The sequence below is a fragment of the Pseudorca crassidens genome, chromosome X (genome assembly GCF_039906515.1).
Source record: "Pseudorca crassidens isolate mPseCra1 chromosome X, mPseCra1.hap1, whole genome shotgun sequence".
NCBI classification, from domain to species: Eukaryota; Metazoa; Chordata; class Mammalia; order Artiodactyla; family Delphinidae; genus Pseudorca; species Pseudorca crassidens.
The window spans coordinates 127,704,633-127,723,059 of record NC_090317.1 but is presented as its reverse complement, the minus strand read 5'-3'; the positions used below and the strand labels follow the sequence as shown (position 1 = coordinate 127,723,059).

The 18,427-nt window shown below is 53.8% G+C and overlaps 1 protein-coding gene across 2 annotated transcripts in view; it reads left to right on the top strand.

Annotated features, from left to right (window-relative positions):
• SHROOM2 (shroom family member 2) overlaps nucleotides 1-18,427 on the top strand; it is a 140,485-nt gene that overhangs the window by 59,296 nt on the left and 62,762 nt on the right. For both annotated transcript variants that reach the window (XM_067722249.1, XM_067722248.1), the window contains exon 2: nucleotides 2,365-2,516. In XM_067722249.1, coding sequence (XP_067578350.1) covers nucleotides 2,365-2,516 — 152 coding nt within the window. The remainder of the gene's footprint in view (nucleotides 1-2,364; nucleotides 2,517-18,427) is intronic.

The following is an 18,427-nucleotide window of genomic DNA, read 5'->3' as shown; positions in this document are numbered from 1 at the left end:
ATTCAGAGAGGCATCATCGCAAGGAGAGGGACGCACGTACACGCGCTACCCTCGCTTCTCGCCAGCTCTGCGCGTGTTTGCTTGTTTGGGCTTTTGTGACTCTCACCCCCTCTTTGTTCACTTCCTGCACCTTCACCCACCCATCTTCTTCCAGGTTTCTCCGTGTTGGGGCCCCAGGGTTCTGTCCTCAGCTCTTGGTGGCTCTGTTTTCTGTGTAGGAGGCCTCCATCCCCGTCCCTCCAGTTTTTAAATTTCTTCCGCTGCTGGTCACCCCATGAGCAGGCCACCTCTCCCCGGGTACCCTCCCCTCCCCTCAGGCAGCCGCCCACCGACCCTCCGCCTGGACGGCCCTTTGGCCTCCCACCCAGGGCGTGCCAAAACGGAAACTCCCCACCACGTAACCTTCACCTTGGCCACGTGTGGCTGAGTGTGTAATCTTGGTGGGGTGGAAACTCATTTACGATCTGTTATCATGTCGGGATAAAAGTTGTCTAGACTTTGAAACCGGTTGTTAACCGAATGGTTCGCTTCATAGTTTAGTTAGGAGCGCTCATTTTGTTTATGCCGTGGACTTGCGATGAATAATTGCTTTATTAACCTAGGAAAAGTTCAGCTGTCCTTGGGATCCGGCGGAGACTTTAGGAAAGCACCACGTGGTCTCAGAGCGGAGCCTGTAAGTTGCCTCGTTTCCAGCTTTGTAACTACCGGAGGAGAAACGTTCACGGCTTTAGTGCTTTGTGAGGTTCGGAACGGACTTTTAGGTTAGTCCTGGCAAACAGAGCAGCGAACTTCCTAACCCGTACACCTCTGTGCCTGTAAGCATTCATCTCTTTCACTAGTTGTCCTAGCAGTTCGTAAACATAATGGCTTTTCGGTGTGAAACGGGGGTTGGCAACTTTTTTTTAACAACAAGCCAAGTAGTAAATGTTTTTGGCTTTGTGGGTCAGACTCTTCTGTTCTCTCCTGTAGCGGCGTATAAACAAATAGCTCTGGTTGTATTCCAGTAAAATTTTATTTACAAAAAAAAAAAAAAAAAAAAAAGCAGCTGGCTGGATTTGACGCATGGGCCCCGGTTTGCCAAGCGCTAGTACAGAAGCAGGTTGGTTAATCGATGGATTATTTGATGCTGAGTTGGATTATTACTGTATAGGGAAGACAAGGGTGAGGATTTAAAGATTAAGATTCCTCAGGATAAAAATCATAAAACGCTTTTAAGGAGTCAGTCAACACATTCCTACACGCGTGTTTAACACCGAGTAGGGAGTATTTCACGTACCCAGCGTGGTGTAGTCATCTAGGACTGTAATGAAAGGAATCAGATACTAAGCGTCAGCAAGGATGTGGAGAAACTGGGGCCCTCGGATGCAGAACGTAAAGTGGTGCAGCTGCTTCAGAAGGCAGTCTGGCGGGTCCTCACAAGGTTCGCCGTAGCTACCGTGCGACCCTGCCGTTCCACTCCTAGGCGTACACCCAAGGGAAGTGAAGACGCACGCGCAAGCACGCACCTGTACACCAGTGCTCACGGCAGCGTTAGTAGCCAAAAAGGAAAAGCAGCTTCAATAGCCATCACCGATGAACGGATAAATAAGATGTGGTCGTCCCTACAGTGGAGCTTCCTGCAGCCATAAGAACGAATGAAGCTGTGACACAGGCTACAACATGGTGCACCTTGAAAACCTGAGTGAAGGAAGCCTGACACAGAAGGCCGCCTATTGTAGGATTTTGTTTATATGAAATATCCAGGATAGGCAAACCCTAGACGCAGAGAGCAGACGCATGGTTGCCAGGGGCTGGGAGCATCGGGAAGTGACCGCTGACAGGCACGGACGAGGTTTCTTCTGGGGTTAGGAAACCGTTCTAAAATGGGTGGTGGTGGTGGCTGGACAACTGTGAATTTACTAACAAGCCGCTCATTTATCTTTATATGGGTGAGTTGTGTGCTATCTGAATTATATCTAAATACAGCTGTTACGGAAATAACTAGGTGCGGGATTAATCTATGAGAAATAACTAGTAAATAATAATTTTTAAAAAATCCATCATGATTTTTTGGAGGAAGGAGATCCAGAAAGTGAATCGGTATTTCTGGCTCTGCTGTTTCTGGTGTGTTTCTGAGAGCTCGTGCGCTTTCCCGCCCCTCCGTGAATGGTACACCTTGCAGAGGCAGACCGGGTGAGGGATGCGTCCCTGGTCTCCCGCTGGGAATCAGGGCCCAGGTGGATCCCTTCACCCCTGGGTTGTCCTGAAGCCAGTCTGAGAAAACCTGTGGGTGGCGTGTGTCACGGGCATGTTGTCTTCCTGGCCAAGTCCTGGGAACTTGTTTGCTTGTTCAAGAGGCTCACAGGATACACTTCTGTGTTGCAGATCGAAGAAGGAAGCAAAGCTGCGGCAGTGGACAAGTTGTTGGCCGGAGATGAGATCGTTGGCATCAACGACATCAGTCTGTCGGGGTTTAGACAGGAAGCGATTTGCCTGGTGAAGGGGTCGCATAAGACCCTGAAGCTGGTGGTGAAAAGGTAAGACCTGGGCCTCGTGCCTTGTTTACAAACAGAGATGAGCGGGACCGTGAAACCTGGAGTCTATTGGCTGCGCCGTGTCACTGTGGCAATCGTGATTTGGACTTAAGTCGCGTGCGCGTGTGTGTGTGTACATGCATGTACACTTAGGAATCTATCTCTTGGCCAAGGATGAATCCAACATCAAAAATTTTAAACATTCTTTTTTTAAAATTAATTTTTATTGGAGTATAGTTGATTTACAGTGTTGTGTTAGTTTCTGCTATACAGCAAAATGAATCAGCTATACATATACAGATGTCCACTCTTTTAGATTCTATTCCCATGTAGGTCATTACAAAGTTGTTGTTGTTTTTCCAATAGTTATTTATCTTGGCTGCGCTGGGTCTTAGTTGTGGCACTCAGGGTCTTCATTGCAGCACGTGGCATCTTTAGTTGTGGCATGTGGACTTGTAGTTGTGGCGTGCATTCAGGATCTAGTTCCCCAGCCAGAGATCGAACACAGGCCCCCTGCACTGGGAGCGTGCAGTCTTGCCCACTGGACCACCAGGGAAGTCCCTACAAAGTATCGAGTAGAGTTCCCTGTGCTATACAGTAGGTTCTTAAAAGATTTCTTCTTTTATTACTGTTGACTGTTAATTTTGATGTAAGTGATTTTGAATACTTAAATCTTATTCTTGGCAACATGTCGGTGGTTTTCTGGCAGTGAGGGAAACTGCTTATGCTCCAGATGATGAAATGTCATTGCCTGTGTTTTACACAAGGTGGCAGGCTACCAGGTTTGGGGGTTTTAGGCTAAAATGGGATGCATATAGACTTACAGGTCAGCTAGCAGGTGTTTCCAGTGCTGTGCTGAGGTCTGAGGGGAGCAAGTGCATATTCCAAGAAAGGAGATTGTGGATAGGAGTTGGGATGATTTGAAGGGGTCGGAAAGTGAAGTTGGGCACGGGATGCTTTCACACACAGGCACTAGAACGGTCCTACGGGGCAGCATGGAGGTGTTGTGTGACTTTTGTTTTTTGGCCACGCTGCACAGCTTGTCGGAATCTTAGTTCCCCAACCAGGGACCAGGAATCGAACCTGTGCCCCCGAAGTGGAAGTGCTGAGTCTTAACCCCTGGACCGCCAGGGAATTCTGGTGACTGGTTTCAGAGAGAAATAATTCTCGACCTTGTGTTCTACAGTTGGCTAATTCATAGTAAAGTGTTGACGTGCCCCTTTTAGCAGAATTAGTGCAGTCTTTCCAAGGTTGGCTGTAAATTTTATTTTACTTTTTAAAAATTTATTTATTTATTTATTGTTTATTTTTGGTTGCATTGGGTCTTTGTTGCTGTGTGCGGGCTTTCTCTAGTTGCGGCGAGCAGGGGCTACTCTTCGTTGCAGTGCATGTGCTTCTCACTGTGGTGGCTTCTCTTGCTGCAGAGCATGGACCCTAGGCGCGCGGGCTTCAGTAGTTGTGGCACACAGGCTTCAGCAGTTGCGGCTCACGGGCTCTAGAGCACAGGCTCAGTAGCTGTGGCGCACAGGCCCAGCCGCTCCGCGGCATGTGGGATCTTCCCGGACCAGGGCTCGAACCCGTGTCCCCTGCATTGGCAGGCGGATTCTTAACCACTGCGCCACCAGGGAAGCCTGGCTGTATATTTTAAAAAGTAAATTGACTCAAGGCCTTCAGTTTTTAGTACAGACTTGAAGACATATCCCTGTGGACTTTTTATGTATTTATTTTTTGGGGGACCAAAATAGCATCCAAGGAGGAGGTTCAGAAACGAAGAAGGAAAAAATTTCATCCTTTGCCACATTAATGAAGCAGCCTCATTTCTCAGTGGAATAGGCTGTCCTCCTTGTAAATCAGAAAACTGAAGTCTCAGAATGGCCATTTTGGAGACTTCTGGGGGAGCAGGGGACAGGACGGGTACCATCATGGTGTGTAATTTCTTTGAGGTCACCTTATTAAGCCTCCTAAGGCAGGACGTGTGAAGTCCTCACAGGATTCCGTCAGACTTGGTGGAGCGCTGGTGATGGTGAGGGACACTTGACCCACACAGGGGAGACAGCGGTTATAAACCACCACCTGAAATGTCTCCTTTGCGGGGCTGCCCGAGCCCCCAGAACACACAGACGGCTCGTTGGCTTACTGTCCATCTCCCCGCACTGGGAAAACACTGGCTTAGTTGACGCGGTGAGCAAACCGTCTCGCCAGTTTGCGGCTCCTTATTGCAGTGCCCGACACGCAAGGGCAAATGAAGGGCTTGGACTTACTGAATCGAATTGATTTGAACTGCACCGGGACGGGCGTCATTGGAGGGCCTCATGGGGATGCTGACACTGAGGTGCTCATTCAGTAAAACCTGTCAGTGTGACATCGGCCAGCCCGGGGGAGGCGGCAGCGAATAAAAGCGAGCCAGTGACACATCCTGGGGGACGGAATCAGGATGCATGAATACTTTCACCGGTTGCATCTCACAAGGTAAAAATGAAATGTTGGTCTATGTCAGATCTTATTCTAGGGTCCAAAAAAAGAAAAAGCAGGTGTGTAATAAAGTTGGTTTAGTAACAACAGCTATAAAGAAGGGAATTTGCACCCCAGTAGGAAGTTGAATGAAAGACACTCATAGGCAGTTTCTAATATGAGAAATGCACATAGGAAACAAGTGTTTAAAAAGACGTTTAACTAGGGATCGACAAGTTTACTTACAAACCAGGTTTTGATTCTCCAGCTGGCCGACATCTAATGGAATAGCAATGCCCGTTGGTGCTGAGATGTGGGGAAACAAGTGCTTATTTGATGTAATGCTGATGAGACTTTCTGGTAAGCGGTTTGGCAACATGTGTCAAAAGGCCTATTTTGGACTCAGAATTTCATTTCTTGGATCCTAGATATTCAGCAAAAGGAAATGACTGAAGTGAATTAGGGACCATCCGTACTACAGAGTGCTGCCATTATAAATGGTGTGAGCCAAATGAACTTATCTACGAAACAGAAACAGACTCCCAGACACAGAGCACAGACTGGGGGTTGCCAAAGGCGGGTGGGGGGCGGAGGAGGGATGCATTGGGAGGTTGGGATTAGCAGATGCAAACTATTACATGTAGAATGGGTAAACAACAAGGTCCTACTGTAGAGCACAGGGAACTCTAGTCAGCATCCTGTGACAGACCGTAATGGAGTAGAATATGAAAAAAAAATATATGTGTGTGTATAACTGAGTCTCTGCTGTACAGCAGAAATGAACACGTTATAAATCTATACGTCAATAAAAGTTTTTAAAAAGAATACAAGTGCTACTACAAAATTAAAAAATGGTGTCAGTGGGCTTCCCTGGTGGCACAGTGGTTAAGAATCTGCCTGCCAATGCAAGGGACACGGGTTCGAGCCCTGGTCCGGGAAGAATCCCACATGCCGCGCGGAGCAACTCAGCCCATGCACCACAGCTACTGAGCCTGCATGCTAGAGCCCGCAAGCCACGATTACTGAAGCCTGCACGCCTAGAGCCCGTGCTTTGCAACGGGAGAGGCCACTGCAATGAGAAGCCCGCACACCGCAGAGGGGACTGAGAAAGCCCGTGTGCAGCGACGAAGACCCAACACAGCCAAAAATAAATAAATAAAATAAATTTATGGAAAAAAATGGTGTCAGTATTTCGTGACATGGAAAGATGCCCCTCAAAGTCCAGTTGAGTGGAACACATACAAGCAGTTATAGAACTGTATCGGCCCCATGAAAAAAAGTTTTAATTTTGGTAAAATACACATAACAAAACTTACCATTTTATCCATTAAGTGCACAGTCTAAGTGTATTACTTCTCTGATGATAAAAATGGCGAGCTTGAAAAAAAAAAAATGGCGAGCTTGTTGCACTTTTTTTTTTTTTTTTTGCGGTACGCGGGCCTCTCACTGTTGTGGCCTCTCCCGTTGCGGAGCACAGGCTCCGGACGCGCAGGCTCAGCGGCCATGGCTCACGGGCCCAGCCACTCCGCGGCATGTGGGATCTTCCCGGACCGGGGCACGAACCCGTGTCCCCTGCATCGGCAGGCGGACTCCCGACCACTGCGCCACCAGGGAAGCCCTCGTTGCACTTTTAAAGAGGAGAGGCCTTTGGGGTTCCGTGTGATGTGTTCACAGGACTCCGCAGGAGGTTTGGTCCCCAGGAAGCGGTCAGCTGTGCTCTGTTCTGGGCGGTGCCCCCAGGAGGCTCTGTTTATTGCTCTGTGATCAAGACAGGCAGGATCACCCTAAGGGGTGGGTGTTGGAATGCCGGCTACAGTTACTCCAAGAGTGACTTTTTATTCCGCATTTATGAGTACTCAGAGTAACCCATGGGCGTGGGACAACAGTCACTTTGGAACGGGAACTGGGTGGGATACATCAGCCTTTCTCCCAAGCCCTCTCATCTTCCCATTTTGCCGCTCCGGAGAGTGGCCGTGTCAGTACTAATCTCTTAGGTTTCCTTTTAGACACAGGTACCTCCTTATGTGTTACACTTGAAAATGGGGGTTGGTCCAGGGTGAGTGCTCTGAGTCGAGATTTCTCCTGACCCCGTGCGGCTCCACGGTCTGGATCCTCTGCTGTGTGTCTAGCAGGTCCTCTGTGTGCGGACATTTACGGTGCTTCCGGTGTACAGCAGACAGTGCTGCGATGTGATGTTTTTGTACCCGAGACCCCATACATGTGCGTGTAGGCCGTCCTGATCCGTTCCTAGCGTGGGAGGTTTGGAGGCAGAAAGTACCGTGCATCGTGAAGTCTGTTTTTGTTGGCTTTGTGGATGTGATAGGTGACCGATGCTTTTACCGTTTAAATGGGCATTTCTGTCATTATGACCGAGGTTGGGCATCATTCCATGTGTTCAGAAGCTTTTTTTTTTTTTTTGAATTCGAGGAACATAGTTAAGGATGTAAAAACCGGATGATGTGAATTCTGTTCGGAGTACACACCATGAGAACTGGGGGTAGAAGGAGAGAGAAGGCCTGGGGGCCCGGCCCGTTGGCCGTGGAGCTGACTGCGTATCCAACAGACTTGTGGGGAGACCGGTCAAACTTTGGCTGTGAGGGGTTGATGGGGGCCCTGGTGTAGAATCCCACTTTGTAATCCGCATACCCGGTTTCCCTTTAAGTGAGGGGTGTGCAGGATGACTGTCTAGTTTAGATAGCGCTTAATATTCTAACTAACACATACAACCCAATATAAAACCAAACCAAGCAGTTTGTCCAAATGTTTTTTTCTTTTCAAACACACTTTTAAAAACAAACTTAGGTGTTTTTAAATTTTTTAAAGGTAATTTTGGATTAAATTTTAATACTGTGTGTGGGTATTACTTTTGCCTATTAGAAAAGTCTGAAACGGTGGTTTTGCCTAGAAATGTGAATAAAATTCTACAAAATGGTTAATTAGTCAATACTAGGATCTGTTGATGTCATCCGGCACATGGTGAATTACGGTTGTAAGTACTGAAGATGCACATAATAAGGAGTTTTAAAACTCCATATGGGGCTTCCCTGGTGGCGCAGTGGTTGAGAGTCCGCCTGCCGATGCAGGGGACGCGGGTTCGTGCCCCGGTCCGGGACGATCCCACGTGCCGCGGAGCGGCTGGGCCCGTGAGCCATGGCCGCTGAGCCTGCGCGTCCGGAGCCTGCGCTCCGCGACGGGAGAGGCCACGGCGGTGAGAGGCCCGCGTACTGCAAAAAAAAAGAAAAAAAGAAAAAAACTCCATACTAACTTACCATTTACCTTATTACAAAGGCACCAGTGAGTGCTTTTAACATGATTTCTCTTAAATCGGTGACGTTTTCTTCTCTCTCTAAATCTCACCATTCTCGTGTTTCTTTATCCCTAGGCAACCACTAATCTGACTTGTATCTCAGAGATCAGTTAGCATTTTCTAACTAGTGTTAATATGGAGAGCTCCAAAAGGGATCATGTACTCTTTTAAAATATATATATATATAAATTTATTTACTTTTGGCTGCTTTGGGTCTTCGTTGCTGCGCGTGGGTTTTCTCTAGTTGCGGCGAGCTGGGGCTACTGTTCGTTGCGGTGCATGGGCTTCTCATTGCGGTGGCTTCTCTCGTTGTGGAGCACAGGCTCTAGGCACGCGGGCTTCAGTAGTTGTGGCGCGTGGGCTCAGTAGCTGTGGCTCGCGGACTCTAGAGTGCGGGCTCAGTAGCTGTGGCTCGCGGACTCTAGAGTGCAGGCTCAGTAGTTGTGGCGCACAGGCTTAGTTGCTCCGCGGCATGCGGGATCTTCCCGGACCAGGGCTCGAACCCGTGTCCCCTGCATCGGCAGGCGGATTCTTAACCACTGCGCCACCAGGGAAGCCCTGGATCACGTACTCTTAAAAAAAAAAAAAGTGTTTAGTGTATGAAGGCACTCTGTAGTTAATTCATAGACTGAGCCACCAACACGTCAATATCAAATGTTGCCCTACCTGCGGATCACCAAATGATAAATGAGCTGCCTGAACCCTCAACTCCCTGCCCAGCCCAGGCACCTTAAGAAAGCGTGGCTTTTCTGATGAAGATTGAAAACAGCTTAGGGTCCTGAGGGTGAGAGTGGCCAGTGCAGGCTTGGTTTTTCTCGGAGGTTCTGGGAAGAGGCGTGTACGCGCCTCGGTGTAAAACACATACCCGTGGTTTTATGAACGAAGTGGGCATCGTGGATCACATCCTGACGCCCTCCCGCTGGTGACAGCTGCTGGGTGTGCGTGTCTTGCTTCAGACTGTGCGGCGAGCAGGGCACCCGGCGGCCAGGCGAGGGTGGTGGCGGGCTGACTTCACGAGGCGGTGGCGTCCGGTTTCACGGGGCATGGGCACTGTGTATCTTGTCATCGTTTAGAAGCCGGGATTGGGTGAGCGCGATGCCTTGGGAGACAAGGACCCAGATCACTGTCTCTCCCCAGCCACGTTTCTTTCCCAGACAGCTGAGAGCCAGCGCTTCCCTCCCAGAGCTGTGTCGGCTGGAAACAAAGCAGGGTAACAGGAAGCCCCACCGGGTGCACACATGTTCTCCTTTGAGATGTCCAGGTGGCATCCTGGCGTCTGCCCGGGAGTCAGCGGAACCGGGGCACCAGCAGGGGCAGCCTGGCCGTGCCTCCCGGGCACCCTGTCCTTCCCTCTTTGTTCGGCCAAGGAAGTGCTGCTCGCAGGAAAGTGTGGGAGGATGTGGTAACCTCTTCTTCTGTGCCTGTTTCTCTGTGTACTTGTCGCCTGCACTTTCTTCCCCCGTGTCGGCCCCTCCCTGGAGATCCTGATGGGCAGGTGTGGGATGAATCTCGGCGCTGGTGTTTCCCTGAGGGCCACGGGCTGGTTTGCTGGGTGGCCGCAGTGCTTATACCACTGGCTTAAGCACATGTGCTTGGAAAAGGTTAAGACCCGAAACTAGGTCACTCGAGGCCTTTTCCTGATTAACGCAGGCGTCGGTAAGCCCCTTGCTGTGGGAGACGTGCTGAAGTAGGGGACGCTTCTCGCCCGGTGCTGGGTTAAGGCTGTTGCCGTCCGATGCCGTGAAATGCTCACTAAAAGCTCTGTGTGCGCAGCGCCGGGATACCATCCACTGTCCTCCGTTCACAGGGAAGTTGGTACCATACGTTCAGCTCCTAAAACGTACATGGAATTTCAAACACCGTAGGGAACACGTCTCTTAACTGTCAGGCCGTGAATTCTATTGTATAGCTTGTAATGACTCTTTCGGTCTTCCTTCCAAATGTATGTGGTAATCTTAGTCTCGTCTACAGTGAACTTCGCCTGCCACTTCGTTGTTCGTGGCCCTCTTGAGCCGTCCGCTGCTGTGAGCAGTTTTTATGCCAGGGCCACGTTATGCATAGGGTTGACGTATGTTTCCTGCCTCTTTGCCGGAGGCCTTAAACCCTTCCGTGACTCTGCTTACGTCCGCCAAGCTTGCCTTCGGGAGGAGATTAACACCCAAGGATGGAGGTTCGCTGCAGGAGGCCGTAAGGGACGGCCACGTGGGGTGGCGTGGCGACACATCTGAAGAAAGGAGGTGTCTGGTCTAGTGACGGCACCCACGCCTGCTAGGAGCAAGTTTCTTGCCCCGTGCGTGGGTTTCTGGACGTCACTGAGTTGCAGTGAGTTCTACACCAAGCCAGTGTCGTGCCGGGCTCCCCTCTGCTGCTGGCTCCTTGGAGCTGTCCTAGGGCAGGTGTCTCTGTGCGTGGCCCCAACATTGATGAGTGCAGGTGTTCCTGAAGCAGCAAGAGGAGAGGGATGGATGGGACGTCAGCAGGTTGTATCCCTCCTGCTTTTCCCTCCTCCCCCTTCCTCTCCTTTCTCCCCCCTCTCCCCCACCCCCAAGAGCTCTTCCTGGGGCAGAAACTGTGTGTTCCCACAGAGGGTGTCTGTCTTACTGGCGATGCTGGTGGGTGTTGCCTTTGGAGGGTGGTCTGAGATGGCTCGTTCAAATTTCAGGGGGAAAGTGTCTGTTTTGAGCATTTGCGGGATTTGTTCCTGTTTGTTCCTGTGCTTATTTTCTTCTTAAAACAGAGTAGACCCAGAGGTTTATCCTGGACAGACGCCGACTCGTTTGGGCTGTTTGCCATTCTTGTTTTTATGAAATAAAATCGGAGGAAAAAAGCCACACAGAGCAGGACTGTGTTTTTTGGGGAAAGGTTGCTTCTCCTCAGATGCAGATTCAGCGTGTGGCTTAACCAGCTTAATCAGCTGAATCTCCAGGTGAGATGTTTCAGATTCTAAGCCACGTAGAGAGCGGTAAACAGTTAGGATTTTGTTTTTCGTTAGAAGGCGTGCGAGTGATGTTGATATAATTTAGTTTGGAAGCGCTGGTGGTTTCTAATATATTAAGGCAGGCAGAGAACGTTTCACGTACTTTTGTTTCTATACTCTGACGTATGAGACTCTGTTGCTCTGTTGCTAATCCTTAGGGCTGCTCGTACTTAGTTATGTTAATGGTTGCACATTTGAGTGTCTGGGGTGTCTTTACCGAAAAATCCATTCTGTTTAAATGTAGCCAAGAAGCTGCATCGGTGCCTTTCTGAAAACTGGGGACATGCACCGTGACCTCGGGTGGTTTGGACAAAGCGTTTTTAGTACGGGTAGTGCTGGGTGAGACAGTCCCCTTCACCCCCCTTTGCAAAAGTTAATGGAAAAATAGCCAGGCCATTTGGGTCTGCTCCAGTTCTGCCTGCGTTCATTGTGTGACATTTCTACGCGGTCTTTCCTGCTCATGCACCCGGGGAACGCCGGAGGCCGAGACAGGCGTGCACTTGCCCTTGCTGGGAGACAGATAAGGGGTGCCCCGGCCTCGTGGGGCGGAACCCTGATGCTTTTATCCCGTGTGAATGCTGCTACACGGCCCTGGCATTGGTTTAAAATGCAGCTTTGATGTCTTGTATCAGTTTCAGCTATTTAGGTCATTTGGGAATTGTCCTCTTTACCTCTTTCGCCTCGTTTATAAAGGCAGGAGCTCCTGGACTCTTATCCCGGTTTATCAAGTGTGATGTCACCACCCACAGCATCGTGTTGTCAGATCAGTGCCCGGGAAAACAACTCCGCCATTCACAGAGTGGTCTGACCTCTGTTTTTATTCATTCACGTAATGTACATTGGAAGCGCTCCAGCCAGGCGGCTGAAGTCGTACCCATAGGTCCTGCCCTCGGGGCACTGGCAGCTGAGGGGGCGGATGGGCATGGACAGGAAAAGCTCTAACAAGTGGTGGCTCTGGCAGAAGGAGGGAGGGCTGGAGCAGAGCTCAGCAGTCAGGTTGTCCTTTGAAGGCTGAGCCAGCTTTGAGACACAGACGTGGACCTAAGTCAGTGATGCCGGGACCTCCTAAAGAGGCTGGCAGAGCGGATGGGGGAAGGGAGGAAGGGTATCTCGGGGCTAGAGCGGCGAGTCTCAGACCTGAGCTCGCCTCGGAATGACCTTGAGGGCTTGTGCAAACACAGCCGTCCCAGCGATGCCAGTGCCGCCTGGCCCGGGCTTCGCTCCGTGGCAGTTGGGAGCAGCTGAGGGCGGTGGGGTGAGGCAGGAGCTGCCAGAGCTGAGTTGCAGGGAGCTGGTGTGGTAGAAGGTAGAGGCAGCTCGGAAGAGGGAGAGGCCGGTCAGCACCTGTCCTCTAGAGGCTTGACCGGCTCAGCACCTGTCCTCTAGAGGCTTGACCGGCTCAGCACCTGTCCTCTAGAGGCTTGACCGGCTCAGCACCTGTCCTCTAGAGGCTTGACCGGCTCAGCACCTGTCCTCTAGAGGCTTGACCGGCTCAGCACCTGTCCTCTAGAGGCTTGACCGGCTCAGCACCTGTCCTCTAGAGGCTTGACCGGCTCAGCACCTGTCCTCTAGAGGCTTGACCGGCTCAGCACCTGTCCTCTAGAGGCTTGACCGGCTCAGCACCTGTCCTCTAGAGGCTTGACCGGCTCAGCATCTGTCCTCTAGAGGCTTGACCGGCTCAGCACCTGTCCTCTAGAGGCTTGACCGGCGCAGCATCTGTCCTCTAGAGGCTTGACCGGCTCAGCACCTGTCCTCTAGAGGCTTGACCGGCGCAGCACCTGTCCTCTAGAGGCTTGACCGGCTCAGCACCTGTCCTCTAGAGGCTTGACCGGCGCAGCACCTGTCCTCTAGAGGCTTGACCGGCGCAGCATCTGTCCTCTAGAGGCTTGACCGGCGCAGCATCTGTCCTCTAGAGGCTTGACCGGCTCAGCATCTGTCCTCTAGAGGCTTGACCGGCTCAGCATCTGTCCTCTAGAGGCTTGACCGGCTCAGCATCTGTCCTCTAGAGGCTTGACCGGCTCAGCACCTGTCCTCTAGAGGCTTGACCGGCTCAGCACCTGTCCTCTAGAGGCTTGACCGGCTCAGCACCTGTCCTCTAGAGGCTTGACCGGCTCAGCACCTGTCCTCTAGAGGCTTGACCGGCTCAGCACCTGTCCTCTAGAGGCTTGACCGGCTCAGCACCTGTCCTCTAGAGGCTTGACCGGCTCAGCATCTGTCCTCTAGAGGCTTGACCGGCTCAGCACCTGTCCTCTAGAGGCTTGACCGGCTCAGCACCTGTCCTCTAGAGGCTTGACCGGCTCAGCACCTGTCCTCTAGAGGCTTGACCGGCTCAGCATCTGTCCTCTAGAGGCTTGACCGGCTCAGCACCTGTCCTCTAGAGGCTTGACCGGCTCAGCACCTGTCCTCTAGAGGCTTGACCGGCTCAGCATCTGTCCTCTAGAGGCTTGACCGGCTCAGCACCTGTCCTCTAGAGGCTTGACCGGCTCAGCACCTGTCCTCTAGAGGCTTGACCGGCTCAGCACCTGTCCTCTAGAGGCTTGACCGGCTCAGCACCTGTCCTCTAGAGGCTTGACCGGCTCAGCATCTGTCCTCTAGAGGCTTGACCGGCTCAGCACCTGTCCTCTAGAGGCTTGACCGGCGCAGCATCTGTCCTCTAGAGGCTTGACCGGCTCAGCACCTGTCCTCTAGAGGCTTGACCGGCGCAGCACCTGTCCTCTAGAGGCTTGACCGGCTCAGCACCTGTCCTCTAGAGGCTTGACCGGCGCAGCATCTGTCCTCTAGAGGCTTGACCGGCGCAGCATCTGTCCTCTAGAGGCTTGACCGGCGCAGCATCTGTCCTCTAGAGGCTTGACCGGCTCAGCATCTGTCCTCTAGAGGCTTGACCGGCTCAGCATCTGTCCTCTAGAGGCTTGACCGGCTCAGCATCTGTCCTCTAGAGGCTTGACCGGCTCAGCACCTGTCCTCTAGAGGCTTGACCGGCTCAGCACCTGTCCTCTAGAGGCTTGACCGGCTCAGCACCTGTCCTCTAGAGGCTTGACCGGCTCAGCACCTGTCCTCTAGAGGCTTGACCGGCTCAGCACCTGTCCTCTAGAGGCTTGACCGGCTCAGCACCTGTCCTCTAGAGGCTTGACCGGCTCAGCATCTGTCCTCTAGAGGCTTGACCGGCTCAGCACCTGTCCTCTAGAGGCTTGACCGGCTCAGCACCTGTCCTCTAGAGGCTTGACCGGCTCAGCACCTGTCCTCTAGAGGCTTGACCGGCTCAGCATCTGTCCTCTAGAGGCTTGACCGGCTCAGCACCTGTCCTCTAGAGGCTTGACCGGCTCAGCACCTGTCCTCTAGAGGCTTGACCGGCTCAGCACCTGTCCTCTAGAGGCTTGACCGGCTCAGCACCTGTCCTCTAGAGGCTTGACCGGCTCAGCACCTGTCCTCTAGAGGCTTGACCGGCTCAGCACCTGTCCTCTAGAGGCTTGACCGGCTCAGCACCTGTCCTCTAGAGGCTTGACCGGCTCAGCACCTGTCCTCTAGAGGCTTGACCGGCGCAGCATCTGTCCTCTAGAGGCTTGACCGGCTCAGCACCTGTCCTCTAGAGGCTTGACCGGCTCAGCACCTGTCCTCTAGAGGCTTGACCGGCTCAGCACCTGTCCTCTAGAGGCTTGACCGGCTCAGCATCTGTCCTCTAGAGGCTTGACCGGCGCAGCACCTGTCCTCTAGAGGCTTGACCGGCTCAGCACCTGTCCTCTAGAGGCTTGACCGGCTCAGCACCTGTCCTCTAGAGGCTTGACCGGCGCAGCACCTGTCCTCTAGAGGCTTGACCGGCTCAGCACCTGTCCTCTAGAGGCTTGACCGGCTCAGCATCTGTCCTCTAGAGGCTTGACCGGCTCAGCACCTGTCCTCTAGAGGCTTGACCGGCGCAGCACCTGTCCTCTAGAGGCTTGACCGGCGCAGCACCTGTCCTCTAGAGGCTTGACCGGCGCAGCACCTGTCCTCTAGAGGCTTGACCGGCTCAGCACCTGTCCTCTAGAGGCTTGACCGGCTCAGCACCTGTCCTCTAGAGGCTTGACCGGCGCAGCACCTGTCCTCTAGAGGCTTGACCGGCTCAGCATCTGTCCTCTAGAGGCTTGACCGGCGCAGCACCTGTCCTCTAGAGGCTTGACCGGCTCAGCACCTGTCCTCTAGAGGCTTGACCGGCTCAGCACCTGTCCTCTAGAGGCTTGACCGGCGCAGCACCTGTCCTCTAGAGGCTTGACCGGCGCAGCACCTGTCCTCTAGAGGCTTGACCGGCGCAGCACCTGTCCTCTAGAGGCTTGACCGGCTCAGCACCTGTCCTCTAGAGGCTTGACCGGCTCAGCACCTGTCCTCTAGAGGCTTGACCGGCTCAGCACCTGTCCTCTAGAGGCTTGACCGGCTCAGCACCTGTCCTCTAGAGGCTTGACCGGCTCAGCACCTGTCCTCTAGAGGCTTGACCGGCTCAGCACCTGTCCTCTAGAGGCTTGACCGGCTCAGCACCTGTCCTCTAGAGGCTTGACCGGCGCAGCATCTGTCCTCTAGAGGCTTGACCGGCTCAGCACCTGTCCTCTAGAGGCTTGACCGGCTCAGCACCTGTCCTCTAGAGGCTTGACCGGCTCAGCACCTGTCCTCTAGAGGCTTGACCGGCTCAGCACCTGTCCTCTAGAGGCTTGACCGGCTCAGCACCTGTCCTCTAGAGGCTTGACCGGCTCAGCACCTGTCCTCTAGAGGCTTGACCGGCTCAGCACCTGTCCTCTAGAGGCTTGACCGGCTCAGCACCTGTCCTCTAGAGGCTTGACCGGCTCAGCATCTGTCCTCTAGAGGCTTGACCGGCTCAGCACCTGTCCTCTAGAGGCTTGACCGGCGCAGCACCTGTCCTCTAGAGGCTTGACCGGCGCAGCATCTGTCCTCTAGAGGCTTGACCGGCGCAGCACCTGTCCTCTAGAGGCTTGACCGGCGCAGCACCTGTCCTCTAGAGGCTTGACCGGCGCAGCACCTGTCCTCTAGAGGCTTGACCGGCGCAGCACCTGTCCTCTAGAGGCTTGACCGGCTCAGCACCTGTCCTCTAGAGGCTTGACCGGCTCAGCACCTGTCCTCTAGAGGCTTGACCGGCTCAGCACCTGTCCTCTAGAGGCTTGACCGGCTCAGCACCTGTCCTCTAGAGGCTTGACCGGCGCAGCACCTGTCCTCTAGAGGCTTGACCGGCTCAGCACCTGTCCTCTAGAGGCTTGACCGGCGCAGCACCTGTCCTCTAGAGGCTTGACCGGCTCAGCATCTGTCCTCTAGAGGCTTGACCGGCGCAGCACCTGTCCTCTAGAGGCTTGACCGGCTCAGCACCTGTCCTCTAGAGGCTTGACCGGCGCAGCACCTGTCCTCTAGAGGCTTGACCGGCTCAGCACCTGTCCTCTAGAGGCTTGACCGGCGCAGCACCTGTCCTCTAGAGGCTTGACCGGCGCAGCACCTGTCCTCTAGAGGCTTGACCGGCGCAGCACCTGTCCTCTAGAGGCTTGACCGGCTCAGCACCTGTCCTCTAGAGGCTTGACCGGCGCAGCACCTGTCCTCTAGAGGCTTGACCGGCTCAGCACCTGTCCTCTAGAGGCTTGACCGGCTCAGCACCTGTCCTCTAGAGGCTTGACCGGCGCAGCACCTGTCCTCTAGAGGCTTGACCGGCTCAGCACCTGTCCTCTAGAGGCTTGACCGGCGCAGCACCTGTCCTCTAGAGGCTTGACCGGCTCAGCATCTGTCCTCTAGAGGCTTGACCGGCGCAGCACCTGTCCTCTAGAGGCTTGACCGGCTCAGCACCTGTCCTCTAGAGGCTTGACCGGCGCAGCACCTGTCCTCTAGAGGCTTGACCGGCTCAGCACCTGTCCTCTAGAGGCTTGACCGGCGCAGCACCTGTCCTCTAGAGGCTTGACCGGCGCAGCACCTGTCCTCTAGAGGCTTGACCGGCGCAGCACCTGTCCTCTAGAGGCTTGACCGGCTCAGCACCTGTCCTCTAGAGGCTTGACCGGCGCAGCACCTGTCCTCTAGAGGCTTGACCGGCTCAGCATCTGTCCTCTAGAGGCTTGACCGGCTCAGCACCTGTCCTCTAGAGGCTTGACCGGCGCAGCACCTGTCCTCTAGAGGCTTGACCGGCTCAGCATCTGTCCTCTAGAGGCTTGACCGGCGCAGCACCTGTCCTCTAGAGGCTTGACCGGCTCAGCACCTGTCCTCTAGAGGCTTGACCGGCGCAGCACCTGTCCTCTAGAGGCTTGACCGGCTCAGCACCTGTCCTCTAGAGGCTTGACCGGCGCAGCACCTGTCCTCTAGAGGCTTGACCGGCGCAGCACCTGTCCTCTAGAGGCTTGACCGGCGCAGCACCTGTCCTCTAGAGGCTTGACCGGCTCAGCACCTGTCCTCTAGAGGCTTGACCGGCGCAGCACCTGTCCTCTAGAGGCTTGACCGGCTCAGCATCTGTCCTCTAGAGGCTTGACCGGCTCAGCATCTGTCCTCTAGAGGCTTGACCGGCGCAGCACCTGTCCTCTAGAGGCTTGACCGGCGCAGGATCTGTCCTCTAGAGGCTTGACCGGCGCAGGATCTGTCCTCTAGAGGCTTGACCGGCTCAGCACCTGTCCTCTAGAGGCTTGACCGGCGCAGCACCTGTCCTCTAGAGGCTTGACCGGCGCAGCACCTGTCCTCTAGAGGCTTGACCGGCGCAGCACCTGTCCTCTAGAGGCTTGACCGGCGCAGCACCTGTCCTCTAGAGGCTTGACCGGCGCAGCACCTGTCCTCTAGAGGCTTGACCGGCGCAGCACCTGTCCTCTAGAGGCTTGACCGGCTCAGCACCTGTCCTCTAGAGGCTTGACCGGCGCAGCACCTGTCCTCTAGAGGCTTGACCGGCGCAGGAAGGAAGCAGCAGCTCGGGGCAGGCTTCATTCTGTGTCTGTAGGGTGGTGCTTTTTATGTGTGTGTTTCACTTTTAAAGAATAAAAAGGCTGTTTGCAGTTGCCGCCCTCCTCCAGCCCAGTATCTCGAGGGCCTGTACCCTCTGTGGGCCTGTCCCTCGGGGCCTCTGCACACCCTCCCTCCCTAAGCTTCTGGGGGCTCCTTGCCCGGAACTCACCCCCATCACCCACAGGACTCACTGGGAAGCATTTGAGGAACTTCCAGCCTTCCCTTTATCTGGAAGCCCCT